The sequence below is a fragment of the Pseudorasbora parva genome, chromosome 11, assembly GCF_024679245.1.
Source record: "Pseudorasbora parva isolate DD20220531a chromosome 11, ASM2467924v1, whole genome shotgun sequence".
NCBI classification, from domain to species: Eukaryota; Metazoa; Chordata; class Actinopteri; order Cypriniformes; family Gobionidae; genus Pseudorasbora; species Pseudorasbora parva.
In genome coordinates, this window is record NC_090182.1 from 4,345,877 (window position 1) to 4,359,615 (window position 13,739).

The 13,739-nt window shown below is 39.7% G+C and overlaps 1 protein-coding gene across 2 annotated transcripts in view; it reads right to left on the reverse strand.

Moving 5' to 3' along the window:
• The window catches only part of nlgn3a (neuroligin 3a), a 282,714-nt gene that overhangs the window by 178,859 nt on the left and 90,116 nt on the right, over positions 1-13,739 (reverse strand). The window contains exon 4 of one of the 2 annotated variants that reach the window (XM_067456836.1): positions 9,979-10,038. The exons of the other annotated variant lie outside the window; for it this stretch is intronic. Within the exon in view, the coding sequence (XP_067312937.1) occupies positions 9,979-10,038 (60 nt within the window). The remainder of the gene's footprint in view (positions 1-9,978; positions 10,039-13,739) is intronic. 2 annotated transcript variants of the gene reach the window in all.

Genomic DNA, 13,739 nt, shown 5'->3' on the forward strand with positions numbered 1-13,739 from the left:
TAGGCATCTCTTCTATCTGAAGCATGACCGCGCCTGAGCCGCGCGTCACGCAGGTAGTATGCAAGGTCTAACCGGTTAACATGGGAGCCGAAATAAAAACGGACACGCCACACAGCCGAGACGCTCATGTCACGCTTGCAGTGTGTCCCCGGCCTTATGGTCGTTATATTTCTCACAGATTTCTGCTAGTTCTGAATAAGATACAGAAAAGTGGCACAATAAAGATTACATGTATACATGTTAGTGAGTGATTGTGTGTGAATTAATTATACCTGCCAGCATCTCTCCACTAATAGTGAAGCTGTGAGTGTTAGTTATCAAAAATATATATGCTAGAACGTTTCACTTTCTAAGCTATTTTATTGATAAATCAAAGAACAGTGTTGACAATACATTTCTGCGCTACTGAACGGTTTTGTGTGGAGCACGCGCGATCTCCACGTGATGTGCGATCGGCTATGTGTGTGTGTTGCAATGCAGCACGCATTAGTTTAGCACGATGAATAACTTACGTTTACAATAAGCGTGCAATCTCCCTGACAATTTTGAGCATCCAGATGGTATAATCAAACATGTCTTGTGGAGAGCTCTCGGATTATGCATTTATTTGTCATTTTTAACTGTTAAAAACAGAGCCTGCGTGTCAGGAAAATTGTTTATCCTGTTGCGCCCTCAATAGGCCAGCGACTAGGCGACGGCAAGCTTAAAGCGTCATGGCAGATGACATGAAGTCGACTAGTCGGTGCAACCCATACAACATGGACATACTACATCATGAAGGCTGGAAATGTCATGCGACCGACAACATCAGTCACGCTGCATTCAGAATATCCTCCGGGGGTTTCGTGCCTACAACATTATAAATACTAAATACTACTCGTTCCACATATCTCTTTTCTTATCCAGTATAGTGCGAGGCATATTGGAAAGTGGGGTACAGCGATACTGCGGTGTTTGCACCATCATTTTTAATGTTTTTTAACAACACTAAGTGAAATGCAAAAGGTGTGTATGTGACAATTTGCAGACTTTGGTTACAATGGCTCAAACTAATCCAGATGGGGACGAGTGACCTTTGAAGAAGGTGAGTTCTTGAGGCTGGGCTGCAGTGTTTGTGCATTAAATATAATGGTACTAACACAGAGACAGGTGGTTTGATGTGCTCTTTGAAGCCCAGCTTCTAGCAGTGAATGAGGAGGAGGAGGGGGGGAGAGAGAGAGAGAGAGAGAGAGAGAGAGAGAGAGAGAGAGAGAGAGAGAGAGAGAGAGAGAGAGAGAGAGAGAGAGAGAGAGAGAGAGAGAGAGAGATGACAGGTTGGGGGGTGAGGGTGTAGACCACCATGCAGAGACCACATCAGACACCTCACACGCTACCAACCAAAAGCACTACCGCACTCACTCACACCCCTCATAATGAAAAACGAGAATTTGCGACAATTTCCTGAGACTGATGCCAAAGAAAATGGACATTACAAATGTGAGTGCCTACTGTCCGTGCAAAACTCTCCACCATACTGCTAGGGCGTCTAGAATGCTTAATAGTCCAGGTCAAAAGAGTTCTCCCTGCAGACTTTATGATGTTCTGGTTCCAATAGTACCAATAGTTTGGTCCCTCCAGCAGTGTATGGAGGGACCAAAGACCTGCTTTAACCAACACAAGAGTTTGGCACATAAAATCACTTTTGCATGAAGTTTGTCTGGTTAGACCAAAATAAGAAATGAGGAAATTTCACTCTCTGACAGTAGGTGGCGCTTATCCTACGAATGAGACTGTCCATTAATTTTCTTAGGTCTCACACACACCTATGGACAATTTAGCATATTCAAATTCACCTAAGCGGCATGTTTTTTGGACTGTGGGGGAAATCGAAGCATCCAAAGGAAACCCACACAGACACGAGGAGAACATGCTAAATCAGCCAGGACCCGGATCAGGTGCCTTGTTTCGGTGAAGGGGATGATACACGGGGCAATATTTTGAGCAATGCTGCTTTGCAATGTTGAAATCAGGCGAGGCAGGGCAACTAATTAGGGCAATGAACTATTTCTCCTAAAGTCCTTATGAAATCAAAACTGACCGTATTTACTTTGTTAGCACATATTAAAGGTCTTAGTATGAACAATTAATCCATGCAAGTTAACGCACAGAAAAAAAATAGTTTGTAGCGGTTTTAATCAAAATCTGAAAAGTAACTTTCGGTCTGGAAATGGCGTTCCTTCTCAGATGACGTCAGTTTGACGGCTTAGGTTTGGAAATGCATAACCACTTCAGCCGTTAGTCTGCTATGAGCGAGAGATGGAGAGGAGGACTGAAGTCAAACGCTGCCCTCTATTCAATATTCACTTTCACTTGGAAATACGTCACAGCACGGAAGAAAACTCACCCGCTACTTCCAGTTCACTGGGACTTCAAGGTGTTGATACACGGGGCATTTTTTTTTCTTTTTTCGCCAAAGCAACTTCGCTTGGAAACACTGCTCTAAAAGTTCCCCCGTGTATCATCACCTTGAGGCGACAGCGCTTCCCACTTCACAATATAGGAAGTGAAGCATATTTTCAAACAGCCATTCAGTTTATTGTATTCACTATGCAGTCGGCATCCTTATGGCACACAGAGGGATAATCACAGAAGCAATGGTTTGTTGGATCTGTGCGGGCGCATGTTAAAATCTCACACTTTAATAATATTCATAACTTAATAAAACAGGCTGTGTGACTATGAGAAATGATTGCATCAAAATGCATGTCCGTATGCAAGTTCAAATGACTTTATTTAAACTAAATACATACAGATATATTTAGCAGTTGTCACATGCTAGAGACATGGGGTTAGAATTGTTGCATTATTCCAAATAAAAATATTGATATTTACAAATAATAGCATCTTAATGCTAGAAAGGTTTCAAATGCATGCAGGGATCCACCAATGCACAGAAATAAATTCACAAATGAATGCCAGAATGCATGAGTCTCTTTACATTAATTTGCGGATCTCAATCTATTTATTTGTAATAATGCATCAGTTGTAACCCCATACAGTGATTTTGCCTCCCCAGGGTTGCGACCGCTGCACAGTGGTGTTCATCAAACGATCCCAAACACATCCAGAGACAAGAGAGCCGCTTCCGGATTCTTCCTCTGCTATTCCCTGTCGCTTTATGTAACAGAGGGAGCTCTGAGCATTTGACCAGAAACACAAATCTTATTGGTTGGCCAGTTTTATGTGCAGTGCAATGGTAAAGAGGTTAGAAAGACTCTCTGTAAAACATTGGCGCTATGCAAATGCTAATGTTGGTCTGAGCAGTCACTGACAGCTCAAATTTTCACACCAAACATTCGTCTTGGTCTGAACAGGCCTTCAGTATATTTTCATTATATATATATAAATAAACACATGTATGGTAGGTTCGTAAGTTCAATATCTTGGGAAACGAATATCACACCTCTTCAAAACAAGTTGTGTAATTTAAAACATTACTGAAGTTATGCGAGTCACACATAAAAGTTTAAGTCAGCGGATAGGAGTTATTTCTACTCACTAGCCAGCAACGCAACAAATGCATTTAAGCCACAAATGTCTGCAGTCTGTTCCTTCAACTACTGGCACAAGATTATGCAAACAGGCATGCTTCCAGTTTGGCCCATTGTTTATTTAACCCATCCTGTGTGACAGTGGGTACTGAACTCGGTTGCCGAGTAAAAGCCATCCTAACACCCCAGCAGGTGGAGCAGGCCTGGCCGCTGGCACCATCGCAAGAGGCCTGGCGTCTGGACGAGTGAAGGGCTCTTTTTCCCAATTAGGGCACATGGATAAGCAAGCCAATGCCACGGCTATGTGCATCTATTTGTCAGCGGTGGGAAGACTATGACAGCAGACACATGAGACAAGGTATGTCTTCATGTGGGCCAAGCACAATTTATTACTCCTGCCATGTTCTGCATTAAGAATTAGTTCCCTGTGCCTAAATATACACCTACATAATGTACCAGTACCACAGCAGTGTACCTTAGTGAAAACCGGAGAGGCAGGAGGTGTTATAGCTTTGCTTAGCAGCACCTGAGATTGACTTAATTGCCAGAGATGCTGAACAGAATGAGAGGCACTGCAATATGTTTGTGCCAAGCTTGATGACTGAAATAAGGACCACCAGCTGAGAAATGATGCCGACAGCTTGCTAGTTACATTATGTCATATGAGCCTGGTCTATTTCAGTGCTAAAGACAGACATCTGGGTTGAATCCAAAGTCACAATTTATCCATCCTATACAGTAAATCAGATTAGGATTGGTGCATACCAAAATCAAAGCACACATTGGAAAGTTCCCAGATTGTGTTCCCAGATTTTCAGGTGGAATTTGGAAATATACGTCCAAGCACACTTTTAACTATATCAATTTATGTGCATTTATAATGTCACAATGTTATTTTATTACACTGAGGTACTATTACAGATGTATTGACTAACTAGCATGCATTCCTTCCTAAACTCTCAACTTTATATTTAGGGGTACAACAGCTTGTCACTGGGGCAGTACCCTTAAACGGACAATTTTGTACATTTTTCACCCCTAAAAGGTTCAAAGTAGTACCTTAGGGTACATATTACTGCTCTAAGGTACTACCTTTTAAGGGTACAACGATGTCCTTTTAAGGGTAATCTCCCAATGACAAGCTGTTGTACCCCTATATATACAGTTTTTGCACATTTTTATTCTGAGAGCGTAGAAGCAGATGAATTGGGATTCAGTCAAAGTGAGCAGAAAGAGATGGGAAGACTGGAATGTCTTCGCACGGTTGCCTTAATTTGAGCCTAAATGCTCCTGGCCGACCTGGTAAAGGGTTAAGTGTGTGGTGATGTCAACTAGAAATGTTTGCCAAGGAAGGATGGCCTAGATTCGCAATGATACCATGTAGCCGGAGATGAGTAGAGGTTGTAAGGTGAACAATGTGTCATGACCACTACTACTATAATTCACAAATACTCTGTGGCAGCTCAATTGTAGATTCTGTGTCTGAGAATTGTTCCATGCCTTGTTAGACAAATGGGGCATACTGATATATAGTTGGCTCAAGTGGAATATCTTTCCGGTGCTGTTCATGTGTCAAAACTCATTTGTAGCACTCTTACATTTGATATCTTCTGTGGAGATAACCAAAAGGCCTTAACAAGGAAGAGAGGCTCAACTATTTACCAACCAATCTAGGGCAACTCGTTCAGCTCATTTGCAACCTTTGCCTGCTTTGTATTCTTGTTTTATTTGAATGTTTCGGCATGCTTCACAAGCCGTGTTCCCTATTGTCACAGTTGACACCATATCCCTGGGCCATTCAGAGTCAAGGAAAAACAGGCAGGCCATTGATGCAAGGTAATTGGCACCTCATGCAAAAACATGCCTTGGGCTTGAACACGGACACCACGGCGGACTACATCTCAATCCAGAGCTGGATCCACATCCCACTGGGACTGCTATGCCCATAAACCCAACCTCCAGACCGAGCGGAAAAGCCTCTGGAAGGACATGCTGCTTGACTGTTGGAGCCTAGTGGATTTTTCATGGCGAGCCACCTTATTTGGACAGCTCAGAAATTGGATTGTCTGAACCAGCCAATTGCAAAGGTAATGCAACCGCTTTGGATTGGAAGTCCAAATCCTCCCGAGGGAAGCTTCTCTACATGTGGACGTGTGCATTACAAGGCCTCTGCCTCTACTGGTATTGAAGAAAGCATATCGATTAACACTGCTGTTAATACCGCTGACTGAGTCGCCTCAAACGTGAGCTGCTTCAGTTTCCATTTCAGCCGTAGACACAAGTACAAGAGTAGAATGGCAAATCCATTGTTGTAGCACCTGAAGAGGGCAAATGTGGCCAGCCAGACGCAAACTGAGAGCTGCACTTGGCCTAAACCAACAAAGGCACAGTAGGGCTGTACACTGTATCACAACTCTAGCATTGAACATGTCCCTCACCTATAAAATCTATTGTCAGTTTAGGAGCATAAAGGAACAACAATAACAGGATTTGAGATGGGTTCTGGGGTTTAAGCCTTTTGCAGTAACCGGGGAAGAATACTTTCCCTATTCTAATCTCGCCAGATATCCACCCTGAGCCCAGAATATCCCAAGATAAATGCTGAAATTGAACAATGCTCTTGCTGATTGGCAACTTCTCTTGCGTGCATGCTTTCCCCCCCTCTGTGGCTAATCCTCTTACCACAACTTTTCAGCCTCTCTCTCCTCATCTAAATCCATTCGCCTGTTTTAAAAACTGAGTTGTGATACCACATGCTTGCCTCATATGTGCATCCATGTTGCTAAACATGCTAGTAATATACACAGGAGCCACACTATAATGAAAACATTTCGATTACCACTCCATGAAAAGATGTATTTGCACTACATTATGGCCTTGGACTACTGTAGAGTATAGTTATTACACGGCTATATGAAACTCAATGGAACGGGGCGTCAGGCATCAGCAGTACAACCGGCTTTATGTTGCATGCAGGTCAAGCACTATAACACAACGCTCAAGGTTCAACCAATTTCAACTTTGACACCATCTGCTACAGACCCTTTAAAACAGGCCCATGACAAGGAAGAGAAATGGATCCTGTGTATCTAACTATAAAGTGTTTCACAACACAACCTTGAAGGCATATAATATTCTTTGTAAATTAATAAAATAATATGATGTGATGCAGAACTTTTGTCATGTGGAGGTCATAGCAGTGTGGGACATTTGTGTTGAGATGTTTGCAGAAGTGAGTCATGTGAAAAGGCCTTGATAAAACTTTAAATAATAGCTTTACATTAACTTTTTTGCTCTCCAGTTGCTGTGGCTGATGGTTTTCTAAAGTTACGAGCCACTCAGCATTTTCACTGGCCACACTTTTGACATCAACGCCATGGGGAAAAACTCCCAGATAGATATGTTTAATTTTGATCTCTTAAATTGTAAGCAGGAGTATTAGGCTGCTGTCACTTTAAGAGCTGACGCACGGATCCATTACACTGGGTGCGTTTACATGCACACCAGTAAGCTGAAAACTCCAAAAAATCAGCTTATTGAAATAAACAGTTTTCCCCTTTTACATGCAAACCAGTAAACGGACAACGCAAGTAAACCGCGTTTACATGACTATTTATAAACCAGGTTATTTCCTTGTAGTGCCGTCAAAAATTATAATCCGTATGTCCGTATATCTGACTCTGAGTTTTTCAAATGTTACGTCAGTTGTGGTGTTAAATAAAGCGTGCACCGTGTCAGCGGGAGATTTACGGCTCATATTATCTCTCATGCAGTTATGCAGCGTTTTGACTGAACCTCTTCTAGGCTACTTCTGCTGCATGAGAAAAGAGAACACCTCTTTACAATTTTCTGTGTCTTAAACGAGTCTGCGTTTGTGATATATGTCCTTATTTCATGCAAAACACTACCTCGCTCTGTCTGGATGCGTTTAAATCTGCTGTAAGTTTGCGTTTTTTTTTACCTATGACACATGCGCACTTCAATAAGCTGACAGAAAGCAGGTTAATGCGTTTACAATCAAGGAAATCGAGGTAAGAGGCAAAAACTACCTGTTCCTATCGGTTTATGCTTATGCCGTTTATGACATTACTCCGATAAAAGAAAAGGTTTACCGTGTTTACATGACCATGTTCAGTGTTGGCTTATTAGGCATAATCGGCTTAAGAACGTGTATGTAAACGCACCCAGTGATACACGTTTTCTTTTCAACTGTTTACATTCACGTAAAACAGAACTGACTGTGTTTATGTGAATACTCGCCAAGACTGGCATTTTGACATTATAGTGTGTGTGTGTGTGTTTTTTACTGTTTAAGAGCAATAAGCAGCAAAACAAATTTAGTACTGAGGGGCCGATTTATGTGCCGCACTTTGGATGTGAGCGCAAATGTGGGAATGAGTAAAATTATGCACAATACGTGCAATCCCACGGCGAAATTCATTAGGGTTGTACTTGGTGTGTTTCGTCTAAATGAATTTCCGGGTAAAAATGTCCCTCGTGAAAGTCCTTGATTGCGAGTAAGTCATTTTTCAATGTTCAGGAACTTTTGGGGGTGGGACTTGGGCTCTGAACATGCTGATTGGATGAGTTCACACAGCATTTTGATTGATTGACTCCACGCAGCATTTTATTTCAACCACCATTTTTAAAAGTCTTTTGCGGTGCGTGCAGTAAGAGATGTTTGCTACTCGAATCAACAATGGAGTTTATGACTGATGGACCGGCGTTAAGGTTCAGGCTCTATTAAACTTATCAGTGGTGGAAAGAGTATTGAAAAAGTATACTCAAGTAGAAGAACTGTTACTTCTCAAAAATGTAGTTCAAGTAGAGTAAAAGTGCCTGTCCTAAATACTACTCAGAGTAGGAGTAAAAAGTAGTCCTCTTAAAAGTACTCAAGTGTAGTGAGTATTATTCTATGAATGTTATTCCACCATATCCCCTGCACATTAAACATGTAGCTTCTCTTTTATGGATGATTCTCAGTAAGAACAAAAAAAACATGAGATCACCAACAGTATGTCAATATTTTTTTGACTATTTATTTTGATTTTCGACTGCTAGCACTACAAAAAAAGACATGTTATATTTGAGAAAGCCACCAATAATCTGGTAACATGATTCTGTAGAGGTTTTCTTGCGGTTAATTAAAAAAATTGCAAAGCATTATACATTAGCAATTTTACATAAAAAAGCGTTCTTTCTTTTCAAGATGCATTCATTGTACTGCTTTCTCTGTAAAAAGAATACACTTAAGAAATCAGAATCGAGAAGGCTAACTCACAATTTTCACCACTGATTATTTTTTGCTTAAAATTAAAAAATAAACCTGGTTTAAATATAAATGTGATGTTTTATGAAAATCATTTGCTATATACATTGACTACAATTTTAAATCACCATGTGAGAATGATCACGATACTTCAGGCCGCGATGGAAACGCATTTGGCCGGCTGGCGGGCGTCAATGTCAAGCCTTACTCACTGTAAAAAAATTAAATAATTAAACTGAAAATGTTCTAGTGACTGAACACATCTACATTTTTCAGTTTGCCAAATTGAAATTCTGTGAATTGATACAATTTAAATCACAGAAATTAAATTCGGCCAACTGAATTATTTTTTTAGTTTTTTTTTTTTTTACAGTGCTTGTAAGTGTAGTAACAATATTATATGTGTATGGAACAGTTTACTAGTTTACTGTTCACTGCATAACTCATTGGTTCTCAGATGGTGCGTTGCAGATTTACTCTGATAGACAGCAGAGAAAAATGAATAGCCTGCATCTAGTCTCCATCCAATAATTTTGATACAAATGAATCAGAGACGTGATGGCGACATGTGTAGCGGCCCTATCCTTGAAAGGTATGGACAAAACTATGCCAACACGACTCCGGCTACTTTAGATACAAGATTACTTGTGATGAGGGTCGGAAATGTTTTGTGTCGACCAGTGTGTTGTGCACAACCGTAACCTGAACTCATTCAAATCCTAGATATTTATGTGCATAGTAAATGTAAAATTGCATATGTGAAGACAATCCAAACTCTCAATAATTTAGCATATTGTGCTAAAACGTATGCGGTTCACGGTACAATATCAGATTTTAGGGATATTTCTGTTACCTTTATGAGATAAATAATTTCGGTATGAAGCAAAACCATTAGAGAATCACTGCACTAATCAACACAATTATGCATCTGTAGCCTCAGATATACAACAGATGAAAGACAAAACACAAAGCCGCGCTGCACCTACGCAATTTACTCTCCCTCTCAAAACCTCCTGATATGCTAAGTATTGATGTATTCAAAACACAGTCATCCTCCACAGCCACACACAGATGACTCTTTAGACCATGAGAGAAGGTAAGGTGCAAGAGGGAGGGCTGCATTCAAAGTACGGAAAAAGTCCAAGACATGCAATTGTCTTTTGCCACCAAAGAGAATACCTTCATCTTCATCACCGTCGTTATCGGATAAATCCTCGCCCTGTTTTTTGGAATGGGTTCCTGTTAGTAAAGCAGGGAGAATACAGAGAAGCACAGGGACATTCAAAATAGTATGATCATCAAGACAAGACACCATAACAATATTACACAGTATTCATTCACTTACATTAACTGACCAATAATCACTTACATGTATAACATAATGCGCATCAGTTAGAACACAACCCAATAAGAGGGCATTTTGGCTGACATTTGCACTGTCAGAAAAAAAGGTACATTTCTATCACTGGGGCGGTACCCTAAGGTACAAAACCAAAAAGGTACTAATATGTACCTTTAAGGTACTCATTTGCACTCTTAAAGTACTGATATGTACCTTTTAAGGTACTAATATGTACCATTTAGCTTAATATGTACCATTTAGGGGTGAGTAAGGTACAAAGATGTACCTTTTGCCTTTTGTACCTTAGGGTACCGCCCCAGTGACAGCACAGTACCCTTTTTCTGAGAGTGTGGTTCATTGTCTAAAAAACATGACATAGCATTAAAATAAGCCATCGCCCTCTTATTAAGCCTGTTCTTAATATTACAAATCATACATAGATATTTTGTTTTCAAACAAAGCAGTGGTACAATACAACGAGTGCTGCACTTTCATTAAAATAAATGACATACTTTTGAGAGGGTCAAAAGCTTAACACACTACAAACAAAAGCATTAAAAAGCATTAACACAACGAGCTACAATTTGTAATGAGAGAACACATTATTCTTCACGTCTGTTTTACAATGGCTTAATATAGATCTGACTCTGCTTTTCAAAGCGTAATCATTTCATCATTAGTATTCATTTCAAATGAACACCACAGATACTCTACCACCAAAACACAGATGCGGATATAATCACATCACATCACCAATGTCATCAACAGTGTGTGTACAGATACAGTTGGATAATCAGCACATTGGTTGATCAACATGTTAAGCTATTAACAAAACCTGGTATCACTTTAATCATTTCCAATTCTCACTATTAGTTGCTTAGCATGTATATTACTAGGATATTGGCTGTTTAGTAGCACTTATTACACGGCTCTGTGAAATACTTGATTCTGATTGGTCAATCGCTCATTCCAGCGGTATGTTATTTCCAGATAGCACCCGCTCATACGGGTACTACGAGTTATCTTGACCGGTTCTACTTCTGTGCTTAACGCTGGCGCCATCTTGTGGCTTAAACAGCCATGGCTACAATGGAAGACTTCAAGGCGGGTTTCCTTTATAACGTTTTTAATATAGATATTTTTCTTCCACAAACGCATCGATTGGAATCAGAAGGCTCTATTAACCCATCGGAGTCGTGTGGAGCACGTTATTTGACGGACAGCTGCATTTTTTATGGACTTCAAACACAACTACAACTACTGCTGGGATTAACGTTAGCCTGGACTTTTAAATATAACTCTGATTGTATTTGTCTGACAGAAGAATATCATAAACACCTATAATGACTTGAGGGTGAGTAAATCATAGGCTTGGTTTCATTTTTGGGTGAACTAACCCTTTCAGCATCATTCTCAACATTTAGCAGCAATAGATAAAGGCTTAAAGCAGGTTGGAACTGTTTTTCTTCGCGGAAGCTTTGCGTAAGAGCTAATAAAATATTTAATCTCAAGACAATATTTTGTGTCTAATTTATTTGAGACTAGTAGCCGTGTAATAAGCGGGATAATGTCCACCCAGCCGGTTGTTATCACAGAATAAACCCCTTCAGAGTGACGCTCCGCTTCGCCTCGGGGTCCTGATCACTCTGGCGGGGTTTATTCTGTGATAACAACCGGCTGGGTGGACATTATCCCTTACTTAATGCCTTATTCTCCATGATCATACTTTACATCCAAAAACTTAACCACTACCTTACTAACCATTAATACGCAGTAATTAGGAGTTTAATGAGGCGAATAGTAAATAGTGAGAATTGGACTAAAGTGTGAAAACCCAAAGCCTAACCCTAAAATCTGTTGGGTCAAATTGAAAGCTGTTGCAGGAACTTGTCCTACTTGGCCAAATCCAAGTGACTCGTGTCTTAAATCACTTGGAAAAGGATCAGAGAAGTGAGGTCAATCTTTTAATGCGCTTCTTTTATGAAAAATATTAAAATGCATGTTGTTCTTTTAAACCCCTAAGACCCAGGAAAACAAAGTCTTTTGAACGTAGTATTTGTTCATGTCATTACATTGTTTAGAGCACAAGAAACAAATGGATTCAGTTGTTTAAAAAAATGACAAAATCACATTTTCATCACAAAAAACAGTGGGATATTTTTCATTCTCCAACTGATTTTCACGTTACTCTGTTATGAAGGACATAACGGAAGTAAATGATATACCCTTTTGACCCTTTTATATACCTTTTTACTTCATGCAACATGGGTAAAACGGCCACACATGGGTTTTCCCATTCAATGCAATGCATCTATCTATACACTGTCTCTAATTTGCATATTCATGTGTTCTTGGAGCAACATGTAATGGGAAAAAAATGTAATAATGGGAGTATAGTTGGCAACATTGTCTTAATAATATTTAATAGGAATATTGATGTGCAATTTCTTTCCCTATTCACCTGCTGTGTCTCCCAGAACGCCTGATAAACCTGATTTAAGTCCAGGTGTCCTCTATCGAGGGCATGTATGAAACCAACCCCCTGTTTCCTAACAGAAAAAGTCATAGTTTGATTAGAAACTACATACTATTTTCCTGGTGAAACCTCCACACATTCGGTGTCTCTGAAAAGGCCTGAATGTGCTCTTTACAGGACATCCAGATTTAAAAAGGTGACCTGTATGGTGTCAGGGAAATCCTCTGAAATATAATGTCTTCCTCGTGCGAGGACAGTGTCAGGAGGTGGAGAAGTGCAGCAGTACAGACGTGTGTAAAGACCTGTTCCATGTGTGTGTCGCAGTGCAGGAGGTGTGTGGCGTTCAACTGTTAGGTGAAGTTGAATGAATGCATTGTTTGAGAGAGGTGGCAGCTGTGACACCTGAGGCGAGAAAGCTCTGTCACTTCCAATGTCCTTTATAGAGCGTCTGGATTTAATGGCATCGTGTTGCAGTTCCCATCAACTATATTATTTTTCATTCAGGGTGCTCACCGTCCAAACGTTTCTGCGTTAATACATGGCTGATGTTACACTTAAGCTTAAATCTAATTAGGATATACTTCAAATCAAAGGCAAAATCGCCTTTAAATCGGATTTATCAACCATCAATAAGATCAATGCATGAGGAATTCAGTGAATGAAGACGGATGAATATATAGGGATGGGAATTATATGATTTTATGATTCTAGTTCCTTAACGTTGGTAATGATTGTACTTTTGAATAATATTGTTTTTGAAAGTATACTTTAGTGTTTTTTTTCCCCCATACTTTACAATAAGGTTGACATAAAAATACTTCTAAAGGATTTTTGTGGATTATATGATCAATAAGTTATGACAACATATACTTTTACATTGTTTTAACACAACGTGCTTTTTTTTCAGTTCAAGTCAGTTTAATGTCATTTAAGTTAACATTTTTTTTTACATTAATTTCATTATTTACTAATGCAGTTGAAATAAAAATGTGTATTTGTTAATATTATTCAATGGGATCGACTTAACATTAACAATAAACAGTCATATTTTTATTGTTAATATAATGTTAACAAATCTGTAACAAATATTACTCAATGCATTAACTAATGCAACCTTATTGT